Source organism: Pongo abelii, chromosome 4 (genome assembly GCF_028885655.2).
Source record: "Pongo abelii isolate AG06213 chromosome 4, NHGRI_mPonAbe1-v2.0_pri, whole genome shotgun sequence".
Taxonomy (NCBI): domain Eukaryota; kingdom Metazoa; phylum Chordata; class Mammalia; order Primates; family Hominidae; genus Pongo; species Pongo abelii.
Window position 1 is genome coordinate 110,244,648 of NC_071989.2, and position 18,578 is coordinate 110,263,225.

The 18,578-nt window shown below is 33.5% G+C and overlaps 1 protein-coding gene across 3 annotated transcripts in view; it reads right to left on the reverse strand.

Moving 5' to 3' along the window:
* Positions 1-1,650: 1,650 nt before the first annotated feature.
* SLCO6A1 (solute carrier organic anion transporter family member 6A1) overlaps positions 1,651-18,578 on the reverse strand; it is a 149,017-nt gene continuing 132,089 nt past the window's right edge. For 2 of the 3 annotated variants that reach the window (XM_054555760.2, XM_003776641.4), the window contains 2 exons: positions 3,103-3,260; positions 1,722-1,900 (listed from right to left, as the gene is read on the reverse strand). In XM_054555760.2, the coding sequence (XP_054411735.1) occupies positions 3,118-3,260 (143 nt within the window). In that variant the 3' untranslated portion in view covers positions 1,722-1,900; positions 3,103-3,117. Of the gene's footprint in view, positions 1,904-3,102; positions 3,261-18,578 lie in introns of all 3 variants that reach the window. The other variant, XM_009240933.3, reaches the window with a different exon arrangement.

Genomic DNA, 18,578 nt, shown 5'->3' on the forward strand with positions numbered 1-18,578 from the left:
AGGATGGAAAAATTACCTATTGGTTACTATGCTTATTACCTGGGTGACAAAATAATCTGTACAGCAAACTCCGATGACATGCAATTTAACTATATTACAAACCTGCATATGTACCCCGAACTTAAAATAAAAGGTATATATATATATATATATGTAACCAACAGGGAAGGACTACAATAAATGTTTATAGCTAGTAGAAACCTCCTATATGAAGAGTCAAGAATAGATTAATAAATTCATCACCAGCACTTTAAATAGCAGATATTCAGACCCTCAGAAAGTAGTCTCACATTAGAGTTTGAAAACCCATATTGTGCTATATATGATACCCAAATAAAATATTATATTAGACAATGTTAAAAATATGAAGAGTGCTTTTAAAAAATATTAAATTGAACAACCTTTACTTCTCTGTGTCTGCCAGACTGAAATAACCAAATAAATATAAAAATGGGAGCAAACTCTTTATAGTGCTGAAAACGGAGAAATATGCCATTAATAAACCCCAAACTGACATTTTCCTAGCTACATATTACATTTCTGGACTACATTTAACACTAGATTAACTGCTAGATGTTACAAGCAGTAGAATTTCAATCTGATATAAAAAAAGAATCCAGAAAAGAAAAAGAGTAAGAACCTGAGATTTTTATAGCAATCATTTTAAGAACTCAGAACAAGTGCAACTTGAAGAGCACAAATAAATTATCATCAATTTTAAAATATGAGCATTTCCATATGCATTCATTTACAGTGTCCCTTTAGGCAAAATTAAGCACCAGGACTCAGTAGGCTTATGGACAGAATATTGTAATGTTAAACCATTCAAAAATATTCAACTTTGTAACCAGAGCTCTAACAAAAACAATCAGAATCTTAACACACCTTAGCACAGTTAAACCTCCATTAGCATTTTTACCCACCACCACAGTCAGTCCTTTGTAGGATTAAATGCTGGGACTCACCTTCCTCCTTTAAAATGTAGGTCCTTGAGGATATGAACTCCAAAAAGAGGCCAGTTTCATCAAAGTTAGAATTCCAATATTTAGAAGTATCTTTGCAGCTTCTTCACCTGGATTTACAGTATCCTTAGGTACATTAATACTCTCAAAAGTATAATGATCCTTGATGGCATTAACTCATTCAAAACTGACTCCAAAGGAAGGCACTTCTGTGGGATTTTTAGCATTTTTTTTAAGATTTAATTTATTGCTAAGATCTTCCCTATAGTAGTGAAAAACTTCCCCTGATTATTTAAAGAGGTATTAAATTGGAATTAACCAATAGAACTTCTGAGTTATATTTACATTACTTCCCTGCTTATCAGTCCTCCATGAATTAGTTTGTGATACAGAAACACGTACTCTGTTATAGCAAAAATCTATATTTAAATTTAAAGTTTCAACAGTACTTCCCAACCTATAATTTTTATTATACCTTCACTGATTTATTTTCTGAAAAAAAAGAAAGCAAGAGAAACATACACAGGTAATATGTATCTATACACACACACACACACAAACACCCCACAAACACACTATACAAGCATGTTCAAAGTGGCTTTGAATGTTATTATTTTACTTTATTTCCTAGTTGTATAATTTTTAATATTTCTAGACAGCAGAATATTAAGAAGAAATGTAAATAATCTAAAATTATTAAACTTTAATTCTCCCAGTAAATCCTAAAAATTCTACATACATTAAAAACATTATCGGAAATGTTTCACAATAGGGCATTTTATTATGAAAATGCAGATCACCATAAATATATTTTTGCTACTTATGTAAACACCATGTGTGATTTTCCTCTTCTGAAAGTTGGGCACAGAAACAAATCTTGGAGAATCTTTAAAAGAGAAACTCGTTTTCACAATCTGATCCTCAAATGATCTGCAATCCTGCTGGTTCAAACAGAGAAGAGTCAAGCAATCAAGTAGAGTTTTACATGAAGACTAGTTTATAGGTTTTTAAAATGCATGTTGAAATAAAATGTACAGCAGGAAATAAAAATGTGTAGTAAGATATGAATATTCCCTGCTTCACATTTTCTTCTGCTAGCCACGACCATGAATAGGGCAATGTCCACCCATCCACATAGGGTCATTGACTAATGTTAATAACAGAGGACAAATGTTGTCAGCTATTATCACTTCTCCCAAGAGAACAAAGAAACATTGTAGAGAAACTTGTTTCACAACAATCTGATTTTTATATAATATTTGAAAATCTAATTTCTATTGATGTACAATAATGTATAAAAATTATAACAAAATCTCTATACAAATGCATTTTAGCTTAAAAAATCTATAGTTGACACATTTTCTACATTTAAATATTTCTTCACATTAAATAATTATGATTAATTATAAAATGAAGTTTAAAAGCAAGCACAAAAGTTGGTTTCGACTCAGATTATCAGTTAGTCTTTATCAATAAAATCCAAGTGAAGGTAAAAAAAAAAAAGGAAAAAGGTAAAAAAAAAACAGGTAGAAGTATATGAGTATATTGAATTTTATGTTTACTAAGATTAAAGAAACATGAAAATATTTATTATAAACTGGTCAATTAACCAAAGAAATTTTCTGAGGAAACCTCTGTATGTCAAATCATAGATAAATAAAATGTTAATTTTTAAAAGGTTTAAAATAGCCCTTTTTGGAAAATAAATATAACTTTAATTTCAACTTTAATTATATGAACTTAAGTGGCAAATATACTTTTATTTAGAAAAATGGAGAAATAAATATCTACTGCCCAAATCAAAAGTACTAAGAATAAGCTAAAAAGGAAACCTAATTAATTCCAAATAGCAAAGGCCAACAACTAATGGGCTATCACTTCAGTCAAAATTAACCTAGGTGTATTTTCCTATTTTCACCCAATCTCTTTCAATCAAAGTATTATCTTTCATTGAAAGTATTAAATGTGTATTTTATATTTTAAAAAATTTTAAACAGACTATATTATTATATTTGCACTCAAAATAAAATATATAGAATTATATGAAGTACATTTGTTAAACATGTAATTACATTACTATTATTTTAAATTTTATTAATATCAATATTTCATTGATAGATTGACAATGTGTAATTCTTACACAATGATGATCCAGTTACAAGTCAGTTTCTTCTTTTTTCTTAACTTTTGGATTCTTCACAGTTACATCTGGGACGTCAGTGTTCTCATTTAGACGACGTTTGTATATCAAAAATGCAATAGTAGTGAAGATGATAGTGCATAGTTTGCAAAGAAAACCTAAATTTAAAAAATGCAATGATCAGATATGTCCATGTATTTAGAACAAAAATGTAGGCAAAAATGCTATTTACCAAAGAAAGGTAAGCATATTTCACCTATAAAGGTATAAATTCCCCAATTTTAGAATGCAATTAATGCCATAAAATTATATTAAGTTACTTAAAGGAGATTTTTTAATGTTTATAATATGTTTTAGATTTCTTAGACATATTACCCCCTTCCCAAGTGCAAGGTGTGCTATTACCTCACAGAATGTGTTAATTCTGAAACATAAAATATAAATTCTGACTTTCAAAACTTAGCTATCAATAGAAACTAGAGCTAAGTCATTTCATGCAGCTTTGCTCTTTTTGAAATATTCATCATTTTTCTTTTTTTTTTTCAGTGAAATTTTATTATAGAAAGGAAATGATGAAAGCAGGTTAATTTAAAGAGACATTGAGATTTTTATTGTACAAATGAGGCATTCAAAACAAGCTATTTTTAGCTATACAGATTACAAAATATAGGTTATGTGCTAATTTTCAGATTGAAGAAAGAATAAAATGTTGATTTTGGTGTGGGTATAACTATATATTATACCAGCAAAATAATCTGTTCACATAGTAACTCGCTCTTCACATTTTACTTTACAGCACCTAATTAAGAGTCTCCGTCTGTTTAATACTTAAGGGCTTCATCCATTTTCCCAAGGATCTCTTTCAGTCCCTCGATATTCAAACTATTCCCTTTTGAAGAACCTATTTGAGCATCATCCTTGTCGTATTTTCTTCACTTAATTGATAAGCTCTATCTGATCTCCTTGGTCAAAGACCTTGCATGTAAAATTCTCCATCACTGTTTTCTTTGACTTCATAAACTTCGCAGTTGATTTGCATTGAAATGGTATTGTCCTGTTATATTGGACAGTCGTCCAAACTGACCTGAGCCAGGTGGGATAGACACTTTTTAAGTGAGGGAAGAATCTATGAGTGGAGCATTATTTTTACAAATGGGCAGATTCTTAGTGAATATTTTCATGTTATGGTGGCATTTCTTTTCTGACACATTACGACTCTGGGAACTTAGATAGTAAACACTTAGAAAAGTATGGCCCTTTGTATCTCCATATCCCAAGCTCATCGGATTAAGATGTTGCAGAACTTGGCTGCCTTAGGGGTGAGGGGGTTGTCCTTCCCTTGAATGTCTAAGTGACAGTGGGCCAACCCCCTAGCCCTTCAGCCTCAGGCAGCCCAGCCCAGGGTTTTATCAAGTCCAGGCCCCCATTCTGGAAAATAGTGGGTCCTGCTGCTGAGGGTACCAAGTTCCAAAAGCTTGGGGATTAAGGAAAGGAGAGACAAAACACTCACAACTGCATTCAAATGCGACTGCTTCCAGACCCTCAGGCCATGACTTTCTTGGCCTTTGTCTCCTTAGCATGCCTTCCTTAGCATCCCTATTTCCTCGCCCTGGACTGCTCTGAAAATGGCCATCCCTGGCCCCTTCTACTTCACTAACAATGGTAGTACCCTTGAATCAGATTCTCAGGCAAAATGTAGCTCTTTTTTTTTTCTTTTTTTTTTTTATTATTATTATACTTTAAGTTTTAGGGTACATGTGCATTCAGGACATAGGCATGGGCAAGGACTTCATGTCTAAAACACCAAAAGCAATGGCAACAAAAGCCAAAATTGACAAATGGGATCTAATGAAACTAAAGAGCTTCTGCACAGCAAAAGAAAATACCATCAGAGTGAACAGGCAACCTACAAAATGGGAGAAAATTTTCGCAACCTACTCATCTGACAAAGGGCTAATATCCAGAATCTACAATGAACTCCAACAAATTTACAAGAAAAAAACAAACAACCCCATCAAAAAGTGGGCAAAGCATATGAACAGACACTTCTCAAAAGAAGACATTTATGCAGCCAAAAGACACATGAAAAAATGCTCATCATCACTGGCCATCAGACAAATGCAAATCAAAACCACAATGAGATACCATCTCACACCAGTTAGAATGGTGATCATTAAAAAGTCAGGAAACAACAGGTGCTGAAGAGGATGTGGAGAAATAGCAACACTTTTACACTGTTGGTGGGACTGTAAACTAGTTCAACCATTGTGGAAGTCAGTATGGCGATTCCTCAGGGATCTAGAACTAGAAATACCATTTGACCCAGCCATCCCATTACTGGGTATATACCCAAAAGACTACAAATCATGCTGCTATAAAGACACATGCACACGTATGTTTATTGCGGCACTATTCACAATAGCAAAGACTTGGAACCAACCCAAATGTCCAACAATGATAGACTGGATTAAGAAAATGTGGCACATATACACCATGGAATACTATGCAGCCATAAAAAATGATGAGTTCATGTCCTTTGTAGGGACATGGATGAAATCGGAAACCATCATTCTCAGTAAACTATCGCAAGGACAAAAAACCAAACACCGCATGTTCTCACTCATAGATGGGAATTGAACAATGAGAACACATGGACACAGGAACGGGAACATCACACTCTGGGGACTGTTGTGGGGTGGGGGCAGGGGGGAGGGATAGAATTAGGAGATATACCTAATGCTAAATGGCGAGTTAATGGGTGCAGCACACCAGCATGGCACATGTATACATATGTAACTAACCTGCACATTGTGCACATTTTTCAAATAAAACAAATATTACAGAAAAGTTAATTAATTTTGTAGGTTTTTTCATTTTCATGTTTCAAGTTGCAGAAAGTTAATACATTACAACATTACAAGCATTATACAAATGTACTTGAATATGGGATGCAATATTTAATTAATTCTTTTTCAATTTTTTTTAAATTAATTCTTTTTTTTTTTCTTTTGAGACAGGGTCTCACTCTGTCACCCAGGCTGGAGTGCAGTGGCACAATCTTGGCGTACTGAAGCCTTGACCTTCCCGGCTCAAGCAATCCTCCCACTTCAGCATGTGCCACCACACCTAATTTTTATAGTTTTTGTAGAGACAGGGTTTTGCCATGTTGCCCAGGGTGCTCTCTCAAACTTGTGAGCTCAGGCGATCTCCCTGCCTTCAAATCCCAAAGTACTGGGATTACAGACATGAGCCACCACCATGTTTGACCTATTTTTCTTTTTCTTGAAAAAGGACCTCCCTTTATTGCTCAGGCAGGGGTGCTGCTAACATAGCTTACTGCAACCTGAACTGCTGGGCTCAGATGATTCTCTGGCCTCAGCCTCCTGAGTAGCTGGGACTACAGGTGGTGACACCACACCTGGCTAATTTTTTTAGAAATGGAATCTTGCTAGGTTGCCCAGGCTGGTCTTGAACTCCTGGCCTCAAGTGATCATCTCGCCTTGGCCTCTCTAAGTGTAAAATATTTTACAGTCACAATATCAATTATCTGACATAATGGTTTCAAGATAAAAAGGAAACATTAATGATTCTATGCCATTTGTAATGATACAATAACATTTTATACATTTTACAGGGAAAAATACCATTTTTAAATGGTAGTTATATCTGACATAGTTGTAACATTAAACAATTGTAACATAGTAAATAACACAGTAAATAATTATAGTAAATTATTCTCTTGAGGGTATAACTTGTGAAGAAAAATTGAGCAATTTTGAACAACAAGCCAGTAATGCTTCCAAGAAAAAGGGAATTATTGCAGCAGGCAAATTATCTGAAAATGATAGGAAAAGCTAGATTAAAATCTTCTGTTTAAAGACTTGATAGAGCTGATGAAGAAATGAGAAAGAGATAAATTAATATCCAAGGCAGGGCAGAACTTAAGTGGAGGTGATCCAACTTTTGCAACCGCTTTTTCTCTGTGGTTATTTTCTATGTTGGATGGGGGCAAGGGGCTAAGATACAAACCTTTACACTGGCAAAAGATGCTGCTGAAGAACAAAGATTCATTTGGTCTAACAGGGCTGAAGTGACAAAGTTGAAGACAGCAAAGCTTTCAAACAAATAGCAAGACATATGCTGGATATCAAAAGCTAAGAGGGTCAGGACACTCAAAGATATGTAGCCTAGTTGTGAAGCACAGGCAGGTCTACACAATTTTGCCATTGTTCACATCTAAAGCACTACTATAAAACAAAGTTCTAATCACTTACCCCTCGAAATTTTGAAGCCAGTAGGGAACCAAATCAAACTAAAGCTGCAAACTAGCCACCAGTTGAGTCAGAAATTTAATTAACTTACCCTCCACTTAGGTAGAGTAACAGAAGGAGGAAAATGTCCGTTTCTGAAGGTACATATTTATTTCAGTCTGTATTATTCTATTACACAAAAGGCCTGGAATGCAATCATATGTTGCAAGACATATGAAAAAGCCAGGAAATACTATTTCCCATTAAAAGTGAAAGCAGTCAATAAAAGCATACTCAGAGAGGTTCTAGCAGTTGGAATCAACAGGTGGAAACTTTAAAATAATAATAGTTATGGTGAAACATATTTATGTTTATTTATCTACCAGAAAAGGCCGACAGGGTGAATGAAGAAATGAGAAATTTTCAGTATAGAAATAGAAACTACAAAATGAACTCCATAAAATAACTAGAAATAAAAAAAGGAAAGATAACAGAGCATCCAAGATACATGAAATAGTATCAAGTGATCACACATATATTAAATAGAGCCCCAGAAGGAGAGAGTAGGAAAATGAGATAAAATAAATATTTTGAATGGTGATGTCCAAATACTTTCCAAAAATGTAGAAGACATCAACCCATAGATCCAAGGAGCTCAGCATACACAAAAGAGGGAAAAAAAGCAATGATACACAGAAAACCATACTTAGGCACATTGTAGTCAATTTAACAAGAGTCAAACATAATCAAAGAGAAAATCTGGAATAAAATCCAAATAAAAAGACATATTACATGTTGGAAAGCAACATCACAAATGACAGCTAACTTCTCACCAGAAACAATGGAGACCAGAAAGTGACATAATGCCTTTAAAGTTCTAAGACTTACAGGATTCTATATTAAGCAAAAATATCTTTCAAAAATAAACATAGCCAAAATACAGTCTCAATAAACAAAAAGGTAAAATAATTCATCTCCTGTATAAAAGAAATGCTAAAAAAGATGTTCTTCAGGTACCTATACTAGAGAGAATATTGCAGATCTGCAGAAAGGGCACATATTTAGATGAACCTAAAAGAATATATGTACACATACACATATACATACACCATATTAATATTGAAGACAAGGTAGATTTTAAGAAAAAGATCACTAATGGAGGGGGAGAAATGGGCATTAAGTAATAATAAAAATAACAATTCATCAAAAAGACATAAAAATCCTATGTGTGTGTGCCAAACAATAGGGCTTCAAAATATCTAAAGAAAAAATGGAAAAATTAAAAATAGAAATAGATGTATTAACCAACTTGCAAATTTTAGCATCCCTCAAGTCAATAATAGAACACAAATACAGTGATACAATCTGAACATGATCTGAATAATACAAAGTGAGCTAATTGATATTATCAAAAGACAATACCAAATAACTGCAAAATATGCATTTCTAGGTGTACATGCATAAGTCATGAGATAGAGCATCTGATAGGTCATAAGAGACGTTTCAATGAATTTCAACTTCTGTGACCCACCAATTCCACTTTTGGGGATTTACCCAATAAAAACAAAAACATATGACTATGAAAACATTTGTGTAAAAATGTGAGCTGGGCACAGTGGCTAGCACCTGTAATTCCAAAACACTGGGAGGTGAGGCAGGAGGATCACTTGAGGCCAGGAGTTCAAGATCAGCCTGGGCAACACAGTGAGACTTCCTCTGTATTAAAAGTAAATAAATTAGCCTGGCATGGTGGCATGGACCTGTAATTCTAGCTGTTCTGGAGACTGAGGCAGGAGGATTACTTGAGCACATGAGTTCGAGGTTACAATGACCCATGATCTCTCCACTGCACTCCAGCCTGGGGGACAGAGCAAGACATTGTCTCAAAAAAATATATACACAGAAGCCTCATTTATAATAACCAAACACTGCAAACAATCCAAGTATTGTTAATTGATAAGAGAAAGGATAAACTATAGCATATTCACAAATTGAAATAGTACTTAGTACTCAGCAATTTCTATAAAGCACAAGCTAATGCTGTAGAAAGAACATTAATGCATCTTCCAAGAGCATAAAACTAAGGAAGATACACACGTAGAAGAGTACAGTCTTCTACTTATATAAATTTCTAGACCAAATAAAACTAAAATATTTTTTAAAAATCTGAAAGGAGTCTATCCGAAAAGGAGGGAAAATGACTGGAAAAAGTTATGGGAAAAATGTCCATGTTTTGTTTTGGGTGTTGTTTCCACAAGGGTACTCAATTATCAAAAGTCATCAAGTTGAACTTCTAAAATCTATGTTAATTGTATTAATTACACCTCAGTTTCTTTTTTTTTTTATAAAAAGAGTATTGTTTGAGATATATATATATCTACAGATATAGACATAGACATATACATAGATAAAGATAGATATAGAAACAATCTCGCTCTGTCACCCAGGCTGGAGTGCACGGGCACAATCTCATCTCACTGCAATCTCCACCTCCCAGGCTCAAGTGAGTCTCTTACCTCAGCTTCCCGAGTATCTGGGACTATAGGCATGAGCCACCACATCCAGCTAATTTTTGCACATTTTTTGTACAGACAGGGTTTTGCCATATTGCCCAGGCTGGTCTTAAACGCTTTTTTTTTTTTTTTTAAATAAAGAACAAAATAGTTTGGCAATTTATTAACTGGTAAACTCTAGCATATAAATTTAATGTATAAGTAATTTTCTGCTTATTGAATATTTGTATAATTTCAAATTTTAATATTTATTTTCTTATAATAAACAAGGTATTAATTTATATTATACAATATATAAGTGTACCAAATGGAATTTTGTAGAAATTAGGATAATTATCTTGCCCTGGCTCATAGTGATTTGCAAAGTAATTTTCTTTTTTTTTTAATTATACTTTAAGTTTTAGGGTACATAAGAAAATGTGGCACATATACACCGCAGAATACTATGCAGCCATAAAAAATGATGAGTTCATGTCCTTTGTAGGGACATGGATGAAGCTGGAAACCATCATTCTCAGCAAACTATCACAAGGACAAAAAACCAAACACCGCATGTTCTCACTCATAGGTCTTAAACTCTTGAGCTCAAGCTATCTGCCCAACTTGGGCTTCCCAAAGTGCTGGGATTACAGTCATGAGCCACCATGCCTGGCCATTTGATATATTTTTTACAAACCAAACAGTGTGACCATCACTTGAATCATGAATGAAATATTGTTAGCACCCTAGCAACCGTACTTATGATTCCTCAGGGTCACTAACTGATAAAAGTTAGTTTTGTTTGCTCTTGAATATATTTATATAGCAAACCAAAATTATGTAAGTGGAATTATATACGGCCTACATACTCATTTGTGTCTTGTTTCTTTCATTCAACATAATGTTTGTGTGATTCATCCGTATTGTATGTAGTTGTGTTCATTTCATTTTCATCGTTGTACAGAATGCCATTGTTGAATTTACCACAATATATTATCCATTCTATTGTTGTTTTTGTTTGTTTGTTTGTTTGTGGTTTTTTTGAGACAGAGTTTCACACTTGTCACCCAGGCCGGAGGGCAGTGGCATGACCTTGGCTCACTGCAACCTCTGCCTCCTAGGTTCAAGCGATTCTCCTACCTCAACCTCCAAGTAGCTGGGGTTACAGGTGCCTGCCACCACACCTAGCTAATTTTTGTGTTTTTAGTAGAGATGGAGTTTCACCATGTTAGCCAGGATGGTCTCGAACACATGACCTCAGGCAATCTGCCCACCTCGGCCTCCCAAAGTGCTGAGATTACAGGCATGAGCAACCGCACCTAGCCCATTCAATTGTTTTTGGGTATTTGATATCTACTTTTGTGAAGAATTTTTTCAAGTCTTTTATCCACTTTTTTGTAAGTTTATCCTTTATTTATTGATTTGTGGGAGTGCTTTATTTATTCTGATAATTGTTTCTTTTTCACTTTGGTTCACTGTATTCCACATTGTTATCTTTTATCTTTTATCTTAATTTTTTTGGCAATAATTTGTTAATTTTACTACAGTCTGATTTATTTTCTAGGTAATGCTTCCTGTGTCCTGTTTATGTTCTTCCTACTCCAATGTCATGAAAATATTCTCCCATTTTTCTCAAAAGGCTTTATTGTTTTATCTTTCATATTGAGATATGTAATATGTCTGGAACTGATGTTTGTATAAGATGTGAGATAGGGATCAAAACACATTTTATTAGATATGCATAAATAAAATGGCCAATAACCTTTTTGTTTAACCATTGCAGTGTCCCCTTCATCGTAAATTAGTTGAGTATGCATATGAAGGTTTGTTTCTGATTTTTCTATTCTGTTCCATTAATCAATGTGTTGATGCTTGCACCAATAACACATTGTATTAATTATTATAGCTCTATAATAGGTTTTTATATGTTAGCATATATTCCTCAATTTTGTTTCAACTTCAATATTCTCATAATAATTCTTACCCTTTAGCTTTCCATACGAATTTTAGTTATTTTGTCAATTTCAAAAATTTCTCTTGGAATTAATTTGTGATCACATGCTGTAGATTAATTTAGGATAAATGGCATTTATTAATGTTCTTATCTGTGAACTTTTTTCCATTTATTTAGGTTTTATTTAATTTTTCTCAAATTGATTTTGTAGTTGTCAGTGTAGACGTTTTGTACAACTTAAATAAATTTTTTATTGGTATTTGATTTTTTGGTGTTATTGTATTTATCATATTGTATTTTAATTTGGTTGCATCTGGTATTTGGAAACAAAATTGATTTGGTACAATGATTATGTATTTAGCAACTTTGCTGAATTCATTTATTAATTCTAATACATTGTGTTCCCTGATATGGGTGCTAATTACAGGTGTGTTCAATTTACAAAAAAAGTGTTGAGCCATATATTTACATGTGCTCTTTCTTATATATGTATATATTATATTTCAATAAAAATTCTACCAAAGAAAAGAACCATGTGAAGTGGTAAAAATGGTAAACTAAGAAACAAAATGTTTGCAAAAGGCTTATCTACTCTACTGCAAATGAACTAGAGCTGATGGAATCCTTCATTTGAGGTAAAAGCATTGGACGAGTCATCCTAATTAAAACTTAAGATTTGAAAAAGAAAGATCAGATAGACTTCCTTGCCAACAAAAAGAACTCATAAGCTAATGCAACTAATTTTTATCAATATTTGGAGAATCTGATGAATGTCACAGCCTTTTCCCCAGGAGGAAAAAAATGAACAGACAAATATGTGTGCCAAATTTTCCATTTCAAATATACTCGAGTTCATTCTTAGCACTTAAGATTTCACAGATCACTGTTGAGTAACCCATGCCCTAGAGTAGTGCTAGGCATAGAACCTTCAGCAATAAAGGCAGTCTTCTACATCTGCACTATTCAATAAAGTAGCCACTAGCCAAATGTGATCATTAAAGATGTAAAATTTGCCTACTGTAACTAAGGAACTAAATTTTTAATTAAATTGAATTTGTTAATGTAAATGTAAATTTAAATAGCCACATGTGGCAAATATCCTTCATATTGGACAGTACAACTCTAGCTCCTCTAACATACTAAGAGCTATCTTCAGCAGTTTACTACGGTTGAAATCACCTGAGTACTTTATTTAGAGTAAGCATGCCAACCACCAATCCAGGGAATTCTTTTTTTCCTAAGCTTTATAATGGTTTAATTGACAAATAAATAAAAAGGGTATACATTTATAGTATAAAACATTAGTTTTTGATGATTATACACTGTAAAATGATTAAATCAATGTAGTTAATATATTTATCACATTATTTGCTTATTTTTTTGTGGTGAGAACACTTAAGTTCTATTCCCTTGGCAATTTTCAAGTATACAATACATTAACTAAAGTCACCACATCGAACAATAGATGTCAAGAATTTATTACTTCAGTCTAACTGAAATTTTGTACCCTTTGACCAATATCTCTCATTTCCCATTTCCATCACCAGCCCCTGTCAACAACTATTCTATTCTCCACTTCTGTTTGATTTTTTTAGATTCCATGTATAAGTGAGAGCTTGCTGTATTTGTTTTTCTATGCCTAGCTTATTTTGCTTAACATGATGTCCCGTAGTTTCACCCACATTGTTGCAAAAGACAGAACTTTCTTTCTTTTTAAGGATGAATAGTATTCCATTGTATGTATATATCTCATATTTCCATTATCTATTTTTCTGTCAATGAGCACCTAGGTTATTTCCATATCTTGACTATTGTGAATAATGCTGCAATAAACATGGGAGTGCAGATATCTCTTAAACATACTGATTTCATTACCTTTGGATATACACTCAGTAGTGAGATTGCTGGATCATGTGGTAGCACTGTTTCTAATTTTTTGAGAACTTGTTTTCAGTAATGGCTGTACTAATTTGCATTCCCATCAACAGTTTGCAGGATTCCCTTTTTTCCACATCCTCACCAATATTTATCTTTTTTTTTTTTTGGTAATACACATTCTAACAGATGTGAGGTGATAGCTCATCGCAATTTTCACTTGCATTTTCCTGATGATTAGTGATTTAGGCATTCAGAGATGTATTTGTTGGCCATTTTTATGTCATCTTTTAAGAAATATCCTTTCAGGTCCTTTGTTGATTTTTTAATTGGGTTATTTCTTTACTTACTAATGAGTGTTTGAGTTCCTTATATATTTTGGATATTAGCCCCTTATCAGATATACGGGTTGCAAATATTTCTCTTATTCCATAGGTTATCTCTTTACTCTGTTGATTGTTTCCATTGCTGTGCAAAAAGTAGCTTTTTTGTTTGTTTAATGTAATCCTATTGTCTGTTTTTGCTTTTGTTGCCTATGCTTTTTACAGTTACATATATTACATTTAAGGCTTTTATTCATTTTGAGTTGATTTTTGTATATAGCACGAGTTCAATTTCATTATTCTGCATGTGGCTATCCTGTTTTCTCTGTGCCATTTATTGAAAAGACTGTCCCATTGTGTGGTCTTGGCACATGTGTTAAAGATCAATTGTCTATAAATGCATAGTTTATTTCTTTGTTCTCTATTCCGTTTCAATGGCCTATGTCTGTTTTATGCCAGGACCATGCTGTTTTGATTACTATAGCTTTGTAGTATATGTTGAAATTAGATAGAGTTATGCTTTCAGCTTTGTTCATTTTGCCAAAGATTGTATTGGCCATTGAAGGTCTTTTGTGATTTCATGCAAATTTTAGGATTTTTTTTTTTTCTATTGCTGTGCAAAATGTCATTGGGATTTTGATAGGTACTGCTTGGAATCTGTAGGTCACTCTGGGTACTATGAACATGTTAACAATTTTAATTCTCCCAATCTATGAACATAGGATATTTCCATCTATTAGTGTCTCCTCTTTTATTTCTTTCATCAATCTCTTATGATTTTCAACATACGGATATTTTACCTCCTCAGTTAAATTTATTTCTGTCTATCTTTTTTTTTGACACTACTGTAAATGGGAATGTTTTTTTGATTCTCTTTTAGATAGTTCTTGTTAGTTGTAGAACTACCACTGGTTTTTAAATGCTGATTTTATCCTGAAATCTTACTGAAATCACTTACTAGTTTTAACAGTTTTTTGGTGGAGATTCATAGATATACGTGTGTTTGTATATACATATATACATGAGATATATACGTGTGTGTATATACATAAGAGATATATATATATGTGTATATATATGAAAAGTCTATTGTATATATATGTGTACACGTATATGTATATATGTGACACTCTACCAAAAACTATATATAGTGTATGTATATGTGTGTGTGTATATATATATATAGTGTTTTATATACATATATAATGTCATTTGCAAAGAGAAACTATTTTGCTTCCTGCTTTCTAATTTTGGGATGCCATGTTTCCTTTTTCTTGCCTAGTTGGTCTGTTTAGGACTTCCCACACATATTGAATAGAAGTGGATAGAGCAGATAGACATCTCTGTCTTTTTCCTGATCATAAAGAGAAAGCTTTCAGCTTTTCACAACCATGATATTAGGTCTGAGTAAGTAATATATTTGCTTTATTGTGTTAAGATACATTCCTCTATTTCTAATTTTTAAAGGATTTTTATCGTGAAATGATGCTAAGTTTTGTCAAATACTTTTCCTTCACCTATTGAAATTATCATATTATTTTTATCCTTTATTTTATTATGGCATATCACATTAACTGATTTGTGTATGTCGAGCCATACTTGCACCTTAGGGATAAATCCCTCTTGATCATAATATATGATCCTTTTAAATGTACTGTTGAATTCAGTTTGCTAGTATTTTCTTGAGGATTTCAGCATTTGTGTTCATCAGGGATATTGGCCCTTAATTTTATTTTCTTTGGAGTGTTTTCATCTAACTTTGGCATCAGGGTAATTCTGGTCTCATAAAATGAATTTAGAAGTGTTCCTTTCTCTTCAATTTTTTAAAAAGTTTGAGAAAGGTTAGTATTATTTCTTCTTTAAATGTTAGCAGAATTCACCAGTGATGTCATCGACTCCTGGGCTTTTCTTGATTTTGATTGCTAATTCAACTCCTAATTTATTATTGGTCTGGTCAGATTTTATGCTAATTCATGATTATGTCTTTATGAAGTTTTATGTTTATAGGAATTTGTTCATATTACCTAGGTCATCCAATTTGATTTATAATTTTTCATAATAGTCTCATGATCGTTTTTATTTCTGTTGCGTAACTTGCAATGTGTTATCTTTCATTTATAATTTTATTTATTTGAGTCTTCTCTCTGTTTTTCTTAGTCTAGCTAAGGGCTTGCCAGTTTAATTTATTTTAGCAAAAATCCAACTCTTTATTTTGTTGTTTTTTTCTATTATTTTTCTAATCTCTATTTCATTGACATTTGCTCTGATTTTTATTATTTCTTTTATTCTGCCAACTTTGGTCTTAGTTTGTTCTTTTGTTTCCCTTCCTCCTTGAGGTGTAACATTAGATTCAGTCAGTCAGTAATGTTTGATTAGAGATTTTAACCTATTTACATTTAAAGTAATTATTGATAGTTAAGGACTCACAACTGCCATTTTTAAATTGCTCTCTGACTGTTTTCTGACTCTGTTGTTTTCCTACATTCCATTCTTTTTTCTTTGCTGTCTTCCTTTGTGGTTTGAACATTTTTTTGTAGTGGCGGTATGCTTTTTTAAATCCTTTTAACTTTTTTATATTTTGATCAGATACTCCTTATTTGTTACAGTTTCTTGTTACCATAGGGCGTACATAAAATATTTTATAGGTATAACTTTGTTTTATGCTGATAACCACTTAACTTCCATTGCATATGGAAACTCTAGATTTTAACTTCTCTTCATCCCACATTTACTTAACATATTACTGTAGCTATAGTTATTTTTTCATACTTTTGTTGAGTTGTATAGTACAGTTAAAAATGCTTTAATCATCACTATTACAGTAATAGAGTATTGTAAATTTGACTATGTATTTGACCATGTATTTACTTTTACCACTGAGTTTTATACTTTCATATGTTTTCATGTGGTTAGTTAGCAACCTTTCAATTCAACATTAAGACCTCCCTTTAGCATTTCTCTCTCTTTTTAAGCAGAAAAGCAGAGATTTATTAAAAATGAAAGTACACTCCACAGTGTGGGAGCAGGCCTAAGCATCATGGCTTAAGATCCTCCCTTTAGCATTTCTTGTAAGTCAGGTGTAGTGGTGGTGAATTCCCTCAGCTTTTATTGTTCTGGAAAACTCTTTTTTCTTTTTTCTGATGGATGGACTTCTCAGGTGTAGTATTCTTGGCTGGCAGTTTCTTTCTTTCAGCACGTTAAATATATCATTCTACCGTCTCTTGGCCTGCAAAATTTCTGCTCCTTGTCTTATAGAGGTTCCCCTATATGTGATGAATTGCTTTTCTCTTACTGCTTTCAAAATTCTCTCTTGCCTTTGACTTTTGTGAATTTGATTGTAATGTTTTCAGTGAAGACTTCCTTACATCTTATCGATTTGGTGTTACTTATGCTTCATGGATCTGGATATTCATTTCTGTCTCCTGATTTGGGAAACTTTCTGTCATTATTTCTTTAAATAAGTTTTCCACCCCTTTATCTTTCTTTGTTCCTTCTGGGACTCTCATAATGCATAGATTGGTTTGCTTCATGGTGTTCCATAATTCCAATAGGCTTTCTTCATTGTTTTGTATTCTTTTTTATTTTCACTCTTCTGACTGGGTAATTTTGAATGCCCTGCCTTCAAGCTCATTGATTCCTTCTTCTGTTTGATCTACTCTGCAGTTGAAGTTCTCTATGAGAATTTTCAGTTTAATTATTGTGTTATTTAGCTCTAAAATTTATTTCTTTTTTATGGCTTGTATCTCTATTGTATTCTCATTTTGTTTGTGTATTATTTTTCTTATTTTTCTGATTTTGTTTAGCTGTCTGTGTACTCATGTAGCTTACTGAGCTTCAAGATGACTAATTTGATGTGTCAGGCAGTTCATAAGTCTCCATTTTTCTCCTGTTTTTCCTTTTTTTTTTTTTTTTTTTTTTTGAGATGGCATCTGACTATGTTGCCTAGGCTGGCCTTGAATTCCTGGGCTCAAATGATCCTCCTGCCTCAGCTGGCCAAGCCTCTCAAGTAGCTGGAATTACAAACACACACCACCACACCTGGTGAGTCTCCATTTCTTTAGAATCAGTTACTGGTGTTTTATTTTGTTCCTTTGGTGGTGTCATGTTTTCCTGATTATTTGTAATCCTTGTGCCCATGCACTGGATCTGCACTTTTGAAGAAGTAGGCATTTATTCCAGTCCTTACATACTTGACTGACCCAGTGCTTGGGTCAGCAGATGGGCTGGCCTGATTCATGGGTCTACAAGAGCTGGCCTAAAGCTTGGATCCACTGTGATAGGCCTGGATCCTGTGTTCACCTTGGTTATCCTGGTGCCAAGGTCCACTGAGATGGACTTTTTGACTGAGCCCATGAGAGCAGGCCTGGACCCTGAGTTTGTGGGGGCAAACCTCAAGCCCATGTTCATGGGGGTTGAGATGGTGCTGGGGCAGGCCTTGAGCACTTTTGGGGTGGGCATTGTTTCTGCATCTGTGAAGGTGGTTCTAAAGCATGGGTCTGCAGGGGCCAGGACAGCATCGGGGTCTACTAGAGTGAGCCTGGACCTTACGTCCATTGGAACCTACGGCTATGGGGACTACTCT